The sequence below is a fragment of the Lissotriton helveticus genome, chromosome 1_1, assembly GCF_964261635.1.
Source record: "Lissotriton helveticus chromosome 1_1, aLisHel1.1, whole genome shotgun sequence".
NCBI classification, from domain to species: Eukaryota; Metazoa; Chordata; class Amphibia; order Caudata; family Salamandridae; genus Lissotriton; species Lissotriton helveticus.
In genome coordinates this window covers 1,137,981,183-1,138,001,579 of record NC_136057.1, presented here as the reverse complement: position 1 = coordinate 1,138,001,579, position 20,397 = coordinate 1,137,981,183, and the positions used below count along the sequence as shown (strand labels likewise).

Genomic DNA, 20,397 nt, shown 5'->3' with positions numbered 1-20,397 from the left:
TGGCAAGTGATACCTGCAAGGTCTGCAGATCCCGGAGACTACTCTGCTTTTGAGGACCGAGACAATTATTTGGATTATAACGCAAGGGCTAGCTGGGCTGGTTAGCATCACTTCATGTTAGTCTGTGGTCTGCTGTCTAAAGTCTCAAACTGACAGATCGGTGTATCTTCTGCATGTGTGACGTATTTGTGCACCCACAAGTTACAAAACAAAGAACATTCAAACAGCAGACACCAACTGATTTTGCATATGCTTTTTTCCTTCCAGAATTTGACCGGGGCATTTCACATTTCTAGCACAAGCACATAAAATAAGTCCTCCGACTCATTCTTCTTGTTTTAATCGTTTATATCTGTATGTCTCATTTAAATACTATGAAACGGCGATGTCTTTACTCTCTTTATTAAGCATTTCTGCAATAGGAGTTGAAATTCAAATTCAACAGAAAAGTCATCATGCTCCTTCTTTGCAAGTATGTTTTCTACATCACATTAAAAACGTTTCACTCTGGTGCTCTGCACCATTGGTAGAGACCAATATTACAGTTTTTCTAGTCCATATAAATACTTACTTTAGCTAAGATGCCCTATATTTAACGCCTTCAACATGATTTTTGTTTCACATATATCCTTAATTTCCCCTTCCACTTGTTGCTGAATATTGAGACAATTTCTCCCACTGACTAAATTGAGTGCCTAAATTATACCTCATGTTGTTTCAATTCTTCAGCGAAAGCCTTCTTTTCATTCTCTTCTTCGGCCTTCATCTTAGCTTCCTGTTCCTGTAAAAACAGAAATATATAACCTATCAATATCAAAAACCATTTGATTGCCTGCGTTATAAACAGTGATCCACATCAATAAATTGATATGTGTGAAGGGAAAAAAGATTTTACTCGTCAACTAAAAAAGATAAAATAAAACAAAAACTGCCTCTTTCATGATGATAGAATCTTTGAAACTCTCAAAATCCATTCAAATTATGGAAATTTAAAGTATGTGCTTAATATGATTTTCACCCCACACGTCATGTCATTCCAGAGTACTCTTGATGTTATTGATACTATTAAAATATTGTATACATAGCTTCCAGAAGAGCTTAGCACCTTACATCCCTCCCAATAAGTAAGAAGTGAAGCCATCACAACACTACACGAGGGAGATTTGTGGCGCAGCAGCCAGGGCGGCTGACTCCGAAGCACGGGGCTCACGGTCACCGTCCGATTCCCATCGCTGGCGGCAGCTCAGCCCAGCACCCTGTGAGACTGGGCAATAGCTTGCTTAATCTCTCTAACGGCGCCAGCGCCTTGAGACCCTTAAGGGAGATTAGTTCGCGCATTACAAATACTGGGTTATAATTAAATAATTGATGGTAAATCAACACAAAGAATGGAATGTTTTGCTGATTAACAGTTTATAAATTCAAAAGAATAAGAAAGTTGGAAGCACTTACAATTCCATAATACATATTCTATAAAGTTGAAAGCACTTACAATTCCCCACCATTGGCATATTTCATAAAGTCACATACCTGATTTGTTCAATGTTTTAGGCTCAGAATACACAAGACTCAATATTTATCTATCAGAGTTCATGTACAGAGTCCATGTACACTAAATTTAACATTGAAACAGCCATACTCTACGTATAATGTAGCTCAAATGTGACTCAAACTTTGTTGAATGAGGTGGAATGGTGTAGAAACATAGGGGCCTAGTTACAGTTTCGCCATAAGGAAAAAGTAAAATACTTCGTATGCCTAATTTATTTAGAAATGACCGCCAAGCAGACAGTCTTTTATAAAAGAATTTGCCGGAATCGCCGTCAAAGCGGTTTCTGTCAATGCATGTTACCCTTTGCTCTTAGCTCTGTCAGCAGGACGCAGAACTGTACCAAACAGTATTCTTTTTTTTATTTACAAAAAGAAAATACCAGAACAGGGTTTTCTTTTTTGCAAATAAAGTTATGGTGCCCTTGCCATGAGAGCCATCTCCCATGGCAAGTGGGAGCATTATCTGCTTTTTATAGTCCCTCACAGCTAGGGTTTGCCTGGCAGTGAAAGACAGTAAAATATGGCTAATTATTCACCTATCCCAATTGGGCTTGCAAACATATAGCCATTTCTACAAACGTTCTTCATCCCCCGGGCCATCAGAAAGTTTAGTCATGGTAGAATAGTCTCTGCCACTGCAAACCACATAAAGATCGGGTGGGTGGACCACAATGTTGGCGGGGAGGGCACTCTGCCGCAGCCACATGGAATATCTTTACCACCAACATATAAATCAGCCCCATAGAGCTCAACTCACAGACAACTGATTTAGATGTTCAGAGGTAGTCAAGAGTAAATAATCTTGGCGCCTCATTCAGGAAAGGGGCAGAGAGTGGGTCGTCTGTGAATCCATGAAAGATACCAACACTAGAAAACCTTACTTATTAAAACTTTCATCGATGCAATTGTTTACATTAAAATTATCATAGCAGTGTCAGAAGAAATCGCGACAGGAATGTCTCTCCCCTGAAGTACACAGGTTTCAAAGCACCACAAATCCCACTATGAAGTGTGCTTAATGCTTGGCTAAGGTATGGGTCGTCCTTCACATCACCCACTACAGATGTCTTTCAGTGGATAAAATGTCCATATTGAATTTCAGAATGTGTGCTACAGACACTGAGATTCTGCAGTATTTCAGACCTCAATCAAGGGCATTGTGTGGTCTATGTGGACCACCACTTGAGTGTTCTTAATTCGTGGAAGGACTGCTTTGAGGGCAAATATGACCTTCTGAGTTCTAACAGGGCAATATGTAGACTACGCTCCTCGGGAGCAGATGAACAGCCAAATTGATGGATGTAGAACTGTAAGTGATGAGAACCTATCTTAAAGTACGGATATATTTGATGCAGTCGTAAAACTGTGTGTACTTTAGTATCAGAAGGAATCTGGAATACAAAATTTCTCTCTTTTGAAGAGCATGCACTCCCTCTATGGCCTCCTTTCACAACAACCTTTTCAATTTTCAACTTTTGTAGATGCTTGTGCCTCCGACTGTGCTTTTGGTGCATTTGAAGAAGGTTTTTCTGCACACTAGTGTATCCGTGCTTGATGTTATGTAGCACACATTTATCCAGCCACCGTCCATGCATGTAACAGTGGTGGGGCCGTGGGGATTTCGAGGGATGATGCAGATGAAAAACTATACAAATAATTAATTTTCCCTAGTTATTGTCGGTCGGAAATCCCTCCTCCCGCCCCCGCCCCACTGGTGTTACCTGCATTTGACTGCTGTTACAGGTTCCCAATTTCATAGGAAATAACATTTCTTGCCCCCCACCGACACATTCATTTGAGAGGTGGAGAGCCCAGTCAAGTCAGACTTAATTTCCTTTGTCAAACTGTGAGAACTGTCCTTCTCTGTATTTGCATACTACATTGACCGAATTGCTGTCTCCAAAGTGGCAGATCTGATCTAATGAAAATCTGATGACTAGTGTTGATAGAACCCTTGGTTTTGTTCATCGTAGTAATGAAAGGACAAAGAACTTGCGGTTTATCTGTGTCTCTTTATGGATTGCAGAGTCTTATTCACCTACTTTTTAAAGATATTGTGACGACTGTAAAAAAATGAGTTGCTGGTTGAAGACGGTGGAAGCCCTAGTCAGACAACTGCTAAAATCCTCATCAGGGGAATAACACAAGTCACTAAATTAACCTGTGCTTATCCCTCTGGTAGGTTGGCAAAAAGCAGTCAAGCTTAACTTAGGAGCAATGTGTAAAGTATGTATGCAGCACAAACAGTAATAAAGAGAAAACACAACACAAGCAAATCCCAAAGCAATTTAGACAATAAGAGTAAATGTTAATAAATAAAAAGATACCAGAACGATAAAAATCCAATCAGTAAAACTGGAGTTATGAGTTTATAAATTTATTTGGGAATTCTAGGGCCAACAAGATCAAAACGCCAATTGTGGGTACAAGTTCAGGCTTATCACGATGGATCATGGGATGGGTACAGGGTCCAGGTTAGTTCCTCTGAAAAGTTTTGTTCTTAGGTCCAGCAAAAGAGGGAATAGTTCTGTTCATATTGGAGGAGGCTGCAAGGAGGTGGCTTCTAACGTTAAGAGTAGATAGAGCGCAGTTGACGGTTGTTGCTATAGCGTGAAAATCCGGTCATCGCAGGAGCTTTACATTGGCAGTCGCTGCAGACTGGTATTGCTGTAGCATGAAGTGTTGCTCTCCCATTAGCAGTCGTCGCAGATGGTCAATGTCGGCACAAAGACCAGGTCTCACTGGAGCTTTCCGTTGGTGGCGGTCACAGGTAGTCTGTTTTCCGAATCTGCCCCGGTTCACGAGTATTCCGATGTGTGACTCTGGAGATCTAATGCTCATACTTGGTGCCAGCCTTTGTGTGAGTGGACTCGCTGTCCTACCCCCAACACTGGTTCTGAATATTGCTTCCTCTTTCCCTTTTCTAGGCTCCAAACAGTCTGGGGTGTCAAAAGGCAAGAAAGGTACAATGACATGTTCCTTTGTGTGAGATGTAGGTAAACTCTATTGAAGTGCAAGTGTGGCTGGGTACAGCCCCATCCCAGCCATCCTGTCATCATTGCCCAACATGCCCACACTTAGCCCCTTTTGTCTCATTATTTATAAACAATACACACACTCCTTCAGCAGAGCCATTCCTAGCAATGTGAGCCAGGACACTTGGCAGAAAGGCAAAGTCACCTGGGACAAGAAATTGCTGACTTTCTATAAGTGCCATTTTCAAAATTGCAATAAACCTTCACCATTAAAGATGGTTCTAAAGTACAATGCATTTGTGTGTAAACAGTATATTTCTACATTTTTCCAATCTACAATTAGCACATATTAAATGTAATATGGTAACCTAGTATTAGTCAATGGGAGAGATATGTGTCATGTCCACCATCTTTTATGTGTGGAACTATGGATGAATGTAGGGTCAGTGATTCTCCGTACCTTCCATGTTGGCCATGTTGTGGGACTTCACAGACATAATGACACATTTGCGTTTAAGACCCGGATGACGGCAGCACTACAACACAGACACCCATATCAGTTGATTTCTGATATAGCTCACGACGGAGCCACGCCCATAGTTCCGAAGTGATGGTTCACAGCCTCGCGCAGCACTGGCATACGTCAGGCCAGCCCACTCCGCTTAGGCTTACAGGTAAACACAACAACGCTACATGGCCCAGATTTTCATTGTAGTGATTTGCTAGTTATAGATCTAGTTGTCAGAATGGCACACACATACACTCCCTCTTGGCTGGCATACACCCACACCACACCGATCCAGCACAGGCGCCACAACACACGTGACCCTACCAATAAAAAAAGACTGGGCGCACGTGCTCTACGCCATTTTAGAGGTGCTCCCATCGCAAGCGCTGTGATGGCCCATCCTGGTAGTTCGGACGCCTCATGTAGGCCCGAACTACCGAACAGGGGGGCCCACCACCACATGCCTGGCCTCTTTGGTCACTGAGTTAGTGGTACCACAAGGACTGAGCGGGTGAGGAACCTGTGATGATGATGGGTGCACAAGTATGTCCTTTGCCATAGCGCTATCAAGACTCAGCAACAAATGTGAGACTTCTTGGTGGCAGAGCGGGACTGCATGATGTAAAAGGTGCTCTGTCCGCAAAAAGGTGAGCAGTGAGGCCTGGGTGCGCACCAGAGGGAGTAGATGCGATACAGCAGACTGGATACAAAAAAGCGACGCAACGATTTAGGCGTACGCAGTCCTACATACCCTATCATATTGCATTTGTATTTTTTTTTCCAACAGCAGGAAAGTTTTTATACTCGGTCAAATGTCTATCGCTCCCACACGCGTAGCGAAGTAGATGAGTATTTTTTTTTTTTACTATGTACAGTTAAATTTACCATCTTATTTTGACAACTTTTCCTTTCTCAATTCAATTAGCACTCACGCCTCCGTTGCTGTGCGCAGTACAGCTCGTGCCTTCGTTGGAGTGCACAGCATTGCTTACGCAGCGCAAGACATTTTCTATCTGAAAAAACGGGGATATGAACCTAACCTACGAATCGCACACGCATGTGCGTGTCTGTTTCCTTCCGTGCTAAACCATTGGCCTTTGCGTGTGACTTATTCTAAAAGACTGCACGCAATTGGCCAGAGGTGGGCGCATTGCTCTGTCCATGGCCTATTGATATGTATTACGCGCTTGCTGCGCGTAATAGACTCCAATAGCACATGAGGTTCCAATTATCGTGCTCAGACACAGGCGTGATGATTTAAACCACGTGTATGACTGCGCACCACTTGTTTTCTAAAACCGGATGGAAAACATTATTACTCTACCAATTGGTCATAAATTGAAGCCCATTAAATAAGTTGGAACCATACTTATTTTTGTATTTTTGATGGGAGACGAAGGTGTGTGAAAGGGCAATGTTATTCTACTCCACATTAAGATAGTGGCAATTACCAACCATAAAATCTGTCTTTTACTATCTTTTAGATGTGGAGCTTCAGGGTGCACTATGTCCCGGCACGTGGTGGAAGACACACCGGTGACAGAAAGGTGAGCTGCGAATATTCTTTTCAGAGTCACTCTCTCACTTCCTCTCTCCTTTGATGAACAAATTACGCACAATCTTATTATCCTTTTTATCTAACAGGTTGTGTTTCACAAATTGGCGTCCCCCCCACCCCTCAACACCTCCAAAGCTCAACGTTTGAGGAATCTGCGATGATGCGTGGCCTTTGGAACAACGCGTAAGAAGGTTGCTTCGACACGTGGCGGACCCTCTTTGAAACACTCCAATGGCACAAGGTGAGCAGAGAAGAAAACAAGTTACTTACCTGTAACTTTGGTTCACCAGTATTGGTAACTTTCATAGATTCCCATGCTTTTTGATACAAAAGCATGGGAATCTATGAAAGTTCCAATACTGGGCAACCTTGTTTCAGAAGCAACGAGAAGGCACCTGTGGGCGGAGAGACTGGATAGTGTGCAGCAACTTGAGTGCGTAGGAATGTACAATCACCTCCGGGCAGTGGGAGTGGATAGGTTGCAACAGTCTGGGTGCGCAGGAAAGGGTACTAACCTCCGGACACTGGGAGTGGATGGGGTGCAGCAGTCTGGGTGCGCAGTAATGAGAACTCACCGCTATGCAGTGGGAATGCATGGGGTATAGCACCCTGGGAGGAAAAGAGAGCACAGACACCTCGTTGCAGCGGGAATAGATGTAATACAGTAGCCAGGGTGTGCAAAGGCATAACTCAGAAATATAAGTGTGCAGCTGTATGCACTCTGCAATTACTAATTGTGTACTATGTTTCAGATCACTAAACTTGAGGATGCATTATAACCGGGCACGCGGTTGGACACACACCAGTGGCAAAAAGGTGAGCTGCAAAGATTTTCTCCAGTATCAACACTACCTCTCCTGCTCCATCTATTACTTTCTCTCTCTCACACTTCCAATGTCTTTCTTTAACTCTTTCACTCTCTCTCTCGCTCACACTGTTTCTCTTTCTCTTTTCAAGTTATGAACCCTGCTGTCCACACTGCAGATAAATACATCAAGGCTGAATTTAACACTGTCTGCAGTATAGATCCAAACCAGAATTCAAGTTGTAACCTCTGCTAGATGCAGTGTTTACAAAAGGTAAGCAGAGCGGCCTAGGTCCACAGGTCTCCAATTAAACGCGGTTCGAACAAGCGACATTGTCCTGCATAATGATGTGATTTCTCACCTCATTCTGTCTCATCTCTGAATCATTTTAAAGACCTGCTGGACCATACTGCAGATCTGAGCCAGCAGGGACTTCCCTACTGACACCTCTTCAGCGCAGGTCTACGAGAGGGGTGGGATGCATCAGGCACACAGCACACTGCACACGTGCGAATAAGAAATATTTCCAAATGCTATGTTAATTTGTGATCTTTTACCTCATTCTGTCCCATCTCTGTCTCATTTTAAATACCATTTATACCATAAGATAGGCCTACGCCTATGACCAGCGCTGCCCTACAGATCCTGTTGAGGGTGATTCCTCGGGAGGGGTGGGGAGTGTGCATGTGAGAAAAAACAATCTTGCCTTCCGTAATGATGTAATCTCTCACCTCATTCAATTACATCGATCTAATTTTAAGGACTTATGTTTCATTTTTGTTTTGCCTTGGTTTTTGGTTACCTACGCTGCTACCACTGGAATCCATCTCACGTTTAGACCGTTATATTAAAGTTACGTTTCTATTTATTTATTTCTATTTTAATAAAGTATAATTAAAAAAAATAACTGAGTGTATACGTCTTCTTTTTCTGACAACATTTGACTATTATTTAGTGTGATAATAATCTGCTTAGAGAAGATTTTGAAATCAAAACTATTTAACATTACAGTGCACCTACAAAAAATAATGTGAGTAAATTCTGAGTAATTATACAACTACAAGAGTTCTATGAGTGTATCACTTTATAACAGCATAAGTACTGCCGTCTGATTACAAAGCAAATAAGGCACTGCCTAGCACCACCGAGGCTTCAGAGACTGCCGAGGCACACCCTGCATATTAAAATAAAGATCCTGACTATGACAATTCCCAGACTTAAGTTGCCTCCAACTCCTCGAACAATTAGTAAATAATTCTCGGGAAGGCGACCGTCTCCTAGACTACAAAATGTCTCTGTACCCTTCCGCGCCCAATTCACATGTAACATTAACACAGTACTTGGGGGCATATTTACAAGGAAGCCGTTAAAATTATACCCCTTAATTTGTAAAAGAATAACTGACGGGGCTCAAAGTTTTACTAAGAAAATAATGATGTTAATAACTAGAAGTGTAATAGCGAGGCTAACTCTTTACCAGCTCTTTACCAGAGGCTGTAGCTGCGAATAACGGTTCCTATGAAAAATGTTTAAAAGTCAAGCACACTTACTGTTTGGATTAGCAACATTGTGTGCTGAACTTGTAACCTGTGTTCTCAATTGAGTGTTCCATGAATTGTTACTAGGGTAGGGTTCAAAAGTGCTGGCTGTTCGGAAAGTCATATTTACCCACAGTCCTCTACATAACACAGGAGAAAGCAAACAGAGACGACAAAACACTGTGTACTTTAGGAGCAAAAGAAGTACACAACTCTTTGAATTAACCTCAAGAGAGGACACGAGCAATAGCCACTGGCGTTACAAAACCTCATGTACAATTTGCCTATTCTGTACTCAACAATGGACAATTCTTTATCGATCCCATTAAGAGGAGTGTACACTTCACTAAATACTTTGTGGCTATTTAAAAGGAAGACAGGATTGTCGACATTCCAAAATGTAGGGGCATATTTACAAGGACGGCGTTAAAATTATCACCCCGCTTTAGAGGCACCAAACTGCAGCTAAAATGGCGATAACGGACTTGAAAATCCTTTATTGTCTTACCGGAAGATTTTTTCTACATTTTGTTTGCTATGGCAAGTCGCCAATAGGAAGTTAGGTAGTTAGGTAGTAGTTCCAAATTAAAAATGGCTCATGTAGAGTGCTCGTTCCCTAGCACAAACGCTGCCGATTCCAGGTTGCAGTGACAAGACCCTTAGGCAGTCACTAAGCGGGTACGCGATCAGCTGACGCATGCTCTCTGCTTGTTAAGGTTGCAGGTATGCAGTTTTGAAGCAACCTAATGGTTTGATGTGAACCTCCCATGAAAGTCTAATTTGGATCCCTAGCCCTGAAAAAGTTGCTTGAAATTTGTAACAGCAACGAAACATGTTGGCTAATAATGATTGATTATGGCTCTACATGAGCCATTTTTAATTTGGAAGAGCTTACAGCTCCAAATAAAAGTTATCACAAGCAAGTAAGCTTTACCAATTTTTTGCGGTGAGGATCATTTTTGTATATTCTCACGGGGTCCATAAACATGTGCATTATTATAGCATATATAGGAAGTACATTCACATTTAGGTTCTTTCTATTGTTTGGTTTCATTGGGTTGAGGTCTTTCTCTCAAGTGCACACACATTTCTATCTTGGAAAGAAAGCAACCAATGATGAGAAGTGGGTTTGCTGGCGAGTACCAGTCAGCATCCCTCTTGGTGTTGCAACTGTGAGGTGCTTTCTTTCCTTCCCACACTTTTTCAGTTTATGGGTGGGTCGTGGATGGTAGTTTATTTTAGAATCAGGATACATTACAGCATTGTGACGCATTGGTCATAGAGGAAGTCGTGGATGAGGTTATAAAACCACCCCCTGTGCTGGAAGTAGAAACAATTTCCCTTTGTTGTATCCTACTAGGGGCAGCCACTGAGTGATTTTGAGTGTCTACACTCCAAGCCAGGAAGTGTTGGCAGCAATCTTGTGATTCGGTAGAACCAAGTCACAAGAAAACAGTGAAAAAAATGTGGTAGAGGGTAGGGTAGAAACACCATGACTCCCTAGGTCTGCTCAGGGTCAAAAGATCAATTTTAAAAAAATAATTAATTTGGCGAAATTCGCACTGGGGTAGCCAATCCCGCCAAAACTTTTTTTAAAATGAAGCACGGACTCCCGGGGGCATTATTAAGAAATATATGCGGGGCCCACGGGGGCCCCTGCAGCCCCGGGGACCGCCACCCTTCGGGGCTTGCTTAAAATTATGTGTGGGAGGGCACTCAGCCCCGGAGATCCCAGAGACCGCCACCCCTTGGGGCTTACCTTTTAATGTGTGGGGGGCCTCCAAGGCCCCCCCAAGCCCTGGGGGCCGCAACCCCCGGGGTTTTTAGTAATTATTCGCGGGCACACCGCCACCCCCAGGGCTTTTTTAATAAAATAAATGAACCTGTGTGGGGGGACTCAAGCCGCCCACGAGCCCCGGGAACTGCCACCTCCCGAGGCACTAATGTGCAAATGCGGGGACCGTTACGGACCCCCGAGCCCTGGGGACCACCTCCTCCCCAGGGCTGTGCACTAGGTGGGAGGGGAGCCACACCGCCCTGCTCCTGTAGCCCTTCTTGGCCCTGGGGACTGCCACCCACCAGGGCCGGCTCCTGCGGTGTCCTGGGGACACTGCTCTTTGCTAGGGCTCCCGCCCTGTCATAGCAAACACTGGTTTGGATTTTGTAAGCGAGAACAGGTTTGCTGCTCTCGCTTACAAAATCCAAACCAGATTGCTTTTCCACATGGGGAGCTGCATGTTAGCAGCTCACCGTTGTGGAAAAGCAATGCCGGCTCCCGGGGAGCCAGCGGGAACGTCGGGGAATTGGGGTCCCCCCACGGTCCCCAACAGATAGGGCCGGCCCTGGGGATGGGGTCCCCAGGGCCAAAAAGGTCCGGGAGGAGGCCCACGCGGCCCCCTTCCCGTTCAGATTATTATTATTTTTTTTTTAAAAGAGGTCAGACCCTGGGGGTGGGGTCCCCAGGGCACAAAAAAAAGCAAAAAGAAGGGGGCCCACAAAGCCCCCCTTCTAAAACAAGAAATACAAAAAAGAACTGCCCCCCTCCCAGCAACACTCTGCAAACACGCCGCGTTTTAAGATGGGGAATTCCCCTTCAATACTGGGGGTCCCTGGGGGTTAACTAGCCCACCATGTACCTCCAGTATGTACCACAGGGTTGCCTTGCAGAGAGGTGGTCCGAGGCCACGCCTCTTTTTACATCTCTCTGCAACGCAGCTCTGTGGCGCTTACTGGAGGTACCTGGTGGGCTAGTTGGACCCCAGCGACCCTCAGGACTCAAGGGGACTTAATCCCTCAATTTACAATGCACCAGGGGGTGCGTTTGCACAGTGGTGCTGGGAGGGGGCATGGCCTGATTTGACAAGTGTGCAAAAGCGCCTAAAATAGATTTGTGACTTCATACTGATTTGGTATTTAGGAGAGGTGTATTATGGACAACCCTTCCAAATACCAAAACCGTATGTGATGAATCAATGTATTGTAACCAAATTCTGTAGCAAAACATTGGAAAAATCCAGAGCTGGTGTGGTAAGCGATTCTAAAAAGGGACAGAGTCTCCTTGGTACCATTCCACCTTCAAGAATATTTTAAAAAACGATGTTGAAGGGTAGGCCGTGGTCCAGGAGACAGCTGCTAGCTCTCAAGATTTTTTTTTTAAATGTAGCCCTCTTTGCATTAAGGAAAAAGGGGTTAAGATAGGAATTACAAAAAAAGATTGCTTCATTTAAGCTAGGCCAAGACACAATTTAAATTACACTGGTTTAATTGGCGTAATATCGGAAATTTCATGTTAAGCTTATTATAGTATAGCATGGGAGAAACGCAAAAAAACAGAACACAAGAACTTGTCCGCGCATGGTACTTCTGGTTTTGGCAAAAATCTTTCAGTGCCAAATGAGTCTTTGTGTGCAAAATTGATGCATTCCATGAAAAAATAAAGCCTACATGCCTCATTTGTATTTTACGTAATTATGCATAATATCCATTACACATTTTGCAGAATTACCTTAAAGCAAATTAAGCGCAACCCGAATTTAAAGGTCATGGCAGACATGGTGGTTCTAGCAGGCTATCACCCCTGTGATGGCCATCAATTGAAGTGAGTTGAACTTTGCGGCCTTCCTCATTAAGTGTGGAGAAGTGTGGCTCACTGGTTAGAGGAGGCAGACCTGGAAGCAGAGGTCAGCCCGGGACCAGGGTTCAATTCCCGGCTCGGCGGGGTCTTGAGTCCTAAAATGTCCATGGACTCGACAATTCTCGCTCCGGTGCCTACTCGATTCGCGGGTTCACACTCTGCGACTCTGGGCAATAGCTTGCTTAATCTCCACAACGGCCCCTCGCGGCGGGATGCCTGACTTTCACCTTGCGGATACCCTGCCGGGGTTATCTCACAGGGGAATAACAGGACGGGTTCCCTAAGCAAGCGCTTAGAGACCGCTTGGTGATTTGCGCTATATAAAATTCCTGTACATTAATATTCATGGATTATGACACACTTTGAATTGGTATTTTATGAACTGACCTATAGTACATATATCAGTTTTTAAAATTCAACAGTAGACACAAAAATATTAGTTGCAAATTGCGATTAGCTTTTTGCAAGCAGTATTTAGTACTTTGGTCACCAAACCCTTCATTGTAGTGTGGTTTTCACCAAAGTAGCTCTTATCTCTGTAACATAAAGTTTAAGTGCACTACAATCCTATTTGCAGGAAACTAGAAGAAAGCCGCTAAGTTACATGAGGTTTTATATATTTTTTCAGGGCTAGTTGGCGTTTTGGGAGAAGCTTAGCAATTTGCACATTGTCACAAAGGATCATCTGAGAGGCAGCCATGTAAAAAAAAATTCACTTGGATCTTGACTTCTCTTAATGTAATGGTTTATTGCCAAAAGAGCACAAGAGCATCATGATTTTGGAAGTCCTCAAGACAATCTCATACCTTCAAATTAATCTAAAACTCTCCCGGACAATGCTCATAAAAGTTTAATTTTCTTCTATGAATTGACAACAGTTGTAAACGTGCTATAACCAGTTGATACCTTATTGATTAATTATATCAGGTAGCTCACATAGTGCCAGATGTACAAAGCTTTTTCACGTTCACAAACAACCTGATTCAAAGAATCAACCCACTTGAGAATACAAAAAACGGGCCCTGTATCGACCCGTGCGTCAGCTAAGATCCAGTAATTGCAATCTGCTCTGCACGTGGAGAATGAACAAGGTTAAAATGGGTTGTTGAACTTTTTCCCAACTAGCCCCCGGCCACTGGAATAGTCTACCCGAGGAGATCCGGGCCTGTGCGAATGTGTCTCGATTTAAGAAAATGCTCAAAACCTTGCTGTTTTAGGATTATTATGCTCATTGGTATTCTCTTCTCTGGCGCCGAGAGATCCCCCTGGGGATGATTTACTGCGTCTAACAAATGAGTTTATTGTATAATAATAAAAATTCTCTATGTACAATGGCCCAATTGCCGTTCGATAACCTGATACTGAATTGCAAATTGGGTTTGCGATTCGGTAGTAGGACGGGGTGTTTTTAGGGCATTCCTTCCAAATACCAAATCGATGTGGTATGTGGGAATATTTGGCAACCAAATTGTAGTAGCAAAACATTTGTATTTTAACACCTACTTTAAGTAGGTGGCAAACAATTCGCAAATGGGAAGGGGTCTCCTCAAGGTACCCCTTCCCATTTGAGAAGGTTTGTAAAAACATTTTTTGAAAGTAGGCAGTTGTCCCACAGATCACTGCCTACTCTTAAAAAACAAAAATACGTCTTTTTTTTTTTAACGCACCACTTTTTTCTTTTAGGATAATAGGCTGCATTTTTAAAAAAGATTGTTTTATCGAAAAGCAATTACAGACACAGTAGTTTGCCGACCCCTGCAGGCCACCATTCCTGTAATTTTAGCAGTTCCTTATGGGTCGCACACCAAGATTTACCTTATTAATATTTATGAGGTAGGTCTATTTACGATCCACTGGGAACTGCAAACTGTGTAATTTACACATTTGTACATGGCTATTTACGATTACCATGTAGTGAATTGCAAAGATTAGCTATTTGGTAATCGTAAAACATTACGTACGAGCATCTGGCTCATAGAATCTAGTGCAAAGGAGGTACTGCCAACAGGCAAACTTTGTGTGTAATGCTACTTTTCAGTAATAGTTAATAGCTGTTATAGAGTTGTGCAGTTTCCTATAGGTTTTTCATTTTCACACTGATTTTAAATTTGCATCACAGTTGCAAAGTCATAGTTCACTGTGAGGTCCCTAATCTACTTGAACAAAAGTACACGAACAGACCTCACTTCTCTTTCAGGGCAGATACAAATTTTGTCACATGTCTGTATATTAGAAGTTTATTTTCTAGTGCAGCATAAACCAATTCTGTGGCCTTTTGGTGGCAGGCTGTTTTCTGCATGCCATTAGTGTCCCCGTTCAAGGGGGCTCAGGTAAAGTAGGGCATAACCTTCAACCTTACACAAGCAAGTGTGATCTATCGGTCAGTAGGCATAATCAGTTATTTCCATGGGTCCTCCAAGAAAGGGGATGGTTTTGGTATTTTATAATATACAATGCTTTTCGGAATTAGTACAGTTTAACATTGTAGATGTCATCCTTTAAGGATTCAATTTTTCTCCCAAATGCTGCTCAAGTTAGGATAAAAAAATAACAGAAACTTTGCTCTGAAAGAGAAAAAGAGAATAGGTACATTTTGGAAACAACAGTGGATTAATTAACACTTATGATGCATACATCAAGAAAAACAGAACTAGAACTATACACTGATTTTCATCTCATATATAGTAGTAAAGCTGAAAGTATCCGTTGAATTGAAACAAGCTAAGCTCCCCTGCCAACAAAGGCACCACTCTTGTGAAAACATTAAAAATGATACGATTCTAGCATAAGAGTACAGTTGATGGAATATATAATCTCTTACAATTTACATTATGACTGACAATTTAATGTTTTCTCTTAGAATACTAGGAGTTGGGAATTTGTTTTTTTACCTTCTGATTAATTTCAAGTCTCTTCTTTTCATTCTCAAATTCCTCCAGCCAAAGCCTTCTTTTTTCTTCCTCTTCATGTTTTTGCTTTTCTTTAATTACATTCTCTGCTTTAAGTTTGATGCGGAACTCCTCTTCAATCTGTTTATGCCTTTGTTCCCAGACCTGAAGTTCCTTCCTACACTTTTCTTCAGCTTTCATATAGTCAAAATTTGCAGTCATGTCTCCTCGGTCTAAATGTTCAAAACAGATAAAGTCGAAATCAATGTATTAATCGCATAGTGTATGATCTCCAAAAGCAATTTAATCTCCATCTCTTATGCATATGAATCTCAATAATTCATGTTAAAAACCAGAGATCGCATGCTCAAAAGTGTCTTGAGGGCACATTGGACCAACAGGAGACACACAGATTGTGGGCCACATATAGGTGACATAGAGTCAGTGGGTTCTATGAGGTTGCCCATTGGAAGGGGGGTGTCCCATGGATCCCCCAGACATCACCATGCAGACGAGTTCAATTGAACAAGTTACTTACCTCCGGTAACAATATATCTGTAAGCAACATTAGTTAGTTATAGATTCCTTACCTTAGAATTACCCCCAGTTGTCAGACTGGATCCGGAAAGTTTTTTTGTTAGCAGTATCTCTGCGCGTCGGATGGTGGCGTCGGTCGGCTCCGCATCCTTCGTTGGCGTTGCGTCATCGGGATGACGTCGCGATAGCTACTTAGACACCGCCCCCGCGCACTGACGTCAGTTCTGTACGCGACTTTCCGTGCCAGAAATGCAGAGCCATGCAAGATACTGACCACTGGTGCACAAAACTAGGGCCCTGAAAGGATATCCTTAACTCTAAAAATCAGTTCGCAGAACGGGGAGGATGGGTGGGGCGCTAAAGAATCTATAATTAACTAATGTTTCTCACAGATATATCGTAACAGAAGGTAAGTAACTTGTTCATCTGAAAGAAACGCATTAGTTATAGATTCATTACCTTAGAAGATACCCCAGAAATACCAACCCCGGAGGTATATTACACCAGAAAGTCCTGGAGAACAGAACGGCGAAAGAAGCTGTCTCTCTGGACTGCACGATGCCCATGTAGCTGCCTGACTGATGTCGTTCAGAGGAACTCCTCGCCCGAAAGCCGTAGTGGCTGCCGTCGCCCTGGTGAAATGGACATGCAACACTACTGGAGGCTCCTTTTTGCCAGAGAATAACAGACCTTGATACACAAAATGACCCACCGTGAGATAGTCCATTTCTGTACGTCCCGACCTTTTTTGGCACCCATGTAGCCAACAAAGAGCTGGTCATTCACCCAGAACTGTTTTGTGCGGTCCAGATAGAAATACCACCCAGAAGTGTTTTGTGCGGTTCAGATAGAAATACAGCGCACGTTTTGGGTCCAGACGGTGGAGCCTCTCTTCCTCTTTGTAAGGATGCGGAGGCGGAAAGAAGGTGGGCAAGGTGATGGTCTGCCCAATGTGAAAGGCAGTGACAACCTTTGGCAGAAAAGAAGAACGGGTCTGAGGACAACTTTGTCCAGATGCACAGAGAGAAAAAGAGGCTTTTAAGAAAGAGCCTGGAGCTCACTCACTCGCTTGGCAGAGGTGATGGCCACCAGGAATGCAGTTTTTCGAGTTAAAGGCCTCAAAGGACAGTTGTGAAGCAGCTCAAAGGGAGTGCGCATTAAATAAGTTAAAAGCAGATTCAAGTCCCACTGAGGCGTAACGAAAGGAAGAGGAAGAAAGAGATGAGTTATGCCTTTCAGGAATCGATTAGCAACCGGGGACTTGAAAAGAGAAGGCTGATCTGGAATCCGAAGGAAGGCAGAAATGGCTAAGAGATAGCCCTTGATACTGCCCAGAGGAGAGCCCTGCTGGGCTAAAGAAAGGAGGAACAAGAGAACCTCAGAAAGAGGGGCAGAGAGGGGATCCACAGCCTTTGCTGTGCACCATGCCAAAAATGTATTCCACCAACAGGAGTATACCGGCTAAGCGGAGGGACGCCTTGCTGCCAAGATTACATCGCAAACTTCAGGAGGCAGGTAAAACGACGTCAACTGCCGCTTCTCAATCACCACGCAAGGAAGTGGAGGCTGGACAGGTTCGGGTGGAGGACCATCCCCTGCTGCTGTAACAGAAGATCCTCCCGAAGAGGCAGTCGGATCGGAGGGTCGATGGCTATGTTGAGCAGATCAGGATACCAGACTCTTTGTGCCCAATCCGGAGCCACAAGAATGACTTGGGCTCGGTTGCGCCTGATCTTCTTCAGCACTTTGGGCAGAAGTGGTATAGGCAGAAAGGCGTTCAACAGACTGCAACTCCACTCACGCCAATAAGCGTCGCCTAGCGTGGACTGCCGCCTTGGGAATTCCAACTCACAGAATTGCTGACATTGCGCGTTCTCTTCGGTGGTGAATAGATCTAACCAAGGCTCTTCCCACTGTCGAAAGAGACCTTACACCACCTCTGAGTGAAGATGCCACTTGTGATCCATCATGCACCCCCTGCTGAGCTCGTCCGCCCTGGCGTTCAGGTAACCTGCCAGGTGTTAAACCACCAGGGAATTGCCCTGATGTTCCAGCCATGTCCAGAGATGCAGAGCCTCCTGACATAGGGTCCACAACCCCACCCGCCTTGTTTGTTGCAGTACCACATGGCGGTGGTGTTGTCCGTGAACACCAGCACTACTCTTCCCCATACAGAGGGAAGGAAAGCCTTCAGTGGCCCATCCCAAAAGGGATGCATCCATCACCACTGTGTGGTCTGGTTGGGGAAGTGATAGGGATCTGTCGTTGACCAAACCCTGGTTTGTGAGCTACTACTGCAATTCTCGTGCAGTGCCCTCCGACATCTGGATGCAATGGACAGATTCCCCTGATGCTGCGCCCACTGGATCTTCAGAACTTCAGGTCCCACTGCAGAGCCCGCAAATGCCACCTGGCATGATCGACCAGCAGGATGCAGGAGGCCGTGACGCCCAGCAGCCTCAGAGTCATCCTGACCGCAACCCGGGATAGAGGCTGAACGATCGGAACCATAGCCCGAATATCAAAGACTAGCTGTTTGGGTGGATAAACCCTGAGTCGTGTCCAGAACCGTTCCGATGAAGAGGAGCTTCTGAGAGGAGGTCAGGTGCGAGTTTTGCATGTTGGTGGAGAACCCCAGCGAATGCAGGAGGTCGGCCATAGTCTGGAGGTGGGAGAAGACTGCCTGGGGTGAGCCCACCTTCAGCAACCAGTTGTCGAGATAGGGGAAGACTGGAGCCCCTAATCTGCACAGATGAGCAGCGACCAGTGCCATCACTTTTGTGAAAACCCGAGGGGCGCTGGTAAGGCCAAAGGGGAGCGCGGTAAAGTAAAATGCTCGTGGCCTACTGAGAACCACAGGTAATGCCGGTGGGCTGGCAAACGGGGATGTGAAAATAAGCGTCCTGCAAGTCCAACGCTACCATCCAGTCTCCAGGGTCAAGGGCATACAAGACCTGAGCCAGGGTCAACATTTTGAACTTCTCCTTCCAAAGGAAGCGGTTGATGTCTCGGAGATCCAAAGATAGGACGCAGGCCCTTGTACTTCTTGGGCACCAGAAAGTAGTGGGAATAACAACCACAACCTACTTCTGGGGCAGGAGCTTGCTCGATAGCTCCCTTGGCCAAGAGAGACGTAACTTTCTATTGGAGAAGGGCCAAGTGATCCTTCGACATGCAATGGAATTGAGGTGGCATGGCTGGAGGGATAGTCTCAAAGGGAAGGGAGTAGCCCCTTTGGACTATCTGCAAAACCCACCCGTCCGACGTGATGGTGAGCCAGTGGGGGAGGTGATGGTGAATCCTGATGACCAATGGCATTTGATTTGCCTGAAAGGTCAAAGTAGGAGGGTTTGGAGGCTGCTGCAGAGGGGGCACTGGTGGATTGGCCCGCACGCTGGCTCCCGGACCTGCGACAGTGGGACCCACATCCACTGCCGCACAGAGGCTGGACAGCTTTCCCAGGCCTGTGGCTCTGGGTGGACAGTGGCAGGGCACCCCTTTCCATAGCCACGAAATAGGTGAGGCCCAAGGAACTGGCCGTAGCCCTGGAGTCCCTAAAGAGCTCAAGCCTATGATCTGCCTTGTCGCCAAACAAGCGACGGCCAACAACAGGCATATCCAAAAGTGTAGCTTGGACATCCCCCGAAAAGCCCGTGGGCATCAACCAGGCTTAGCGTCTCAGGGCTACTGACGTTGAAATCGTCCTGCCTGGTGAGTCGGTGGTGTCCAGTCCACAGCGGATGGCAAACTTTGCGGTGTCTCTCCCCTCGGCAACAGCATGGGAGAGCATGGCCTGGACCTCCTCCAGACAATGAGGCAGCACTTGCACCACCGTATCCCACACAGAGTGGGAATAACGGCCCAAGAGGCATGCAGTGTTCACAGACCGCTGCCCTAAGCTGGAGGAAGAAGAAAACTTCTTTCCAAGGTGGTCAAGCTTCTTGGATTCCCCATCAGGTGATGCGGTAGCGAATGCGCCCTTGGAAGTCGGGGCTTCGACCACCAAGGTTTCAGGGGTGGGGTGTTGGTAGAGGAAAATGGGATTGGGCAGTGGTGTCGGGCAATCATCCTATCAAAGTAGCCCATGTGTTGGGCTTGGGCCAAGTGCCCAAAAGGATGTCCGTGAGGGCCTCATTAAACGGTAGCAGGGGCTCCTAGGAGGCCACTGCCGGTTGACGCACCTTGGTCAAGAGGTTAGACCTGACTGCCACCGTAGGAAGCTTAAGGTTAAGGACTCTGCCGCCCTACGCAACACCACTGCGTATGATGCACCCTCCTCCATAGCCATGGTAGGGGGAGGTAGCATACCAAGGTCTGGGGAGGTGTCCAGACCACTGGCCTCACCCAACTCCTCTCTCCAGTCCGGTTCTTCTAACTGCTCTGCTAGAGGGTCCACAGACCC

The 20,397-nt window shown here is 45.0% G+C and overlaps 1 protein-coding gene across 1 annotated transcript in view; it reads right to left on the bottom strand.

Moving 5' to 3' along the window:
- Positions 1-20,397, bottom strand: part of LRRIQ1 (leucine rich repeats and IQ motif containing 1) — a 1,358,071-nt gene that overhangs the window by 1,116,731 nt on the left and 220,943 nt on the right. The window contains exons 5-6 of the mRNA XM_078678880.1: positions 15,462-15,691; positions 707-781 (exon numbers count right to left, since the gene is read on the bottom strand). Coding sequence (XP_078535006.1) covers positions 707-781; positions 15,462-15,691 — 305 coding nt within the window. The remainder of the gene's footprint in view (positions 1-706; positions 782-15,461; positions 15,692-20,397) is intronic.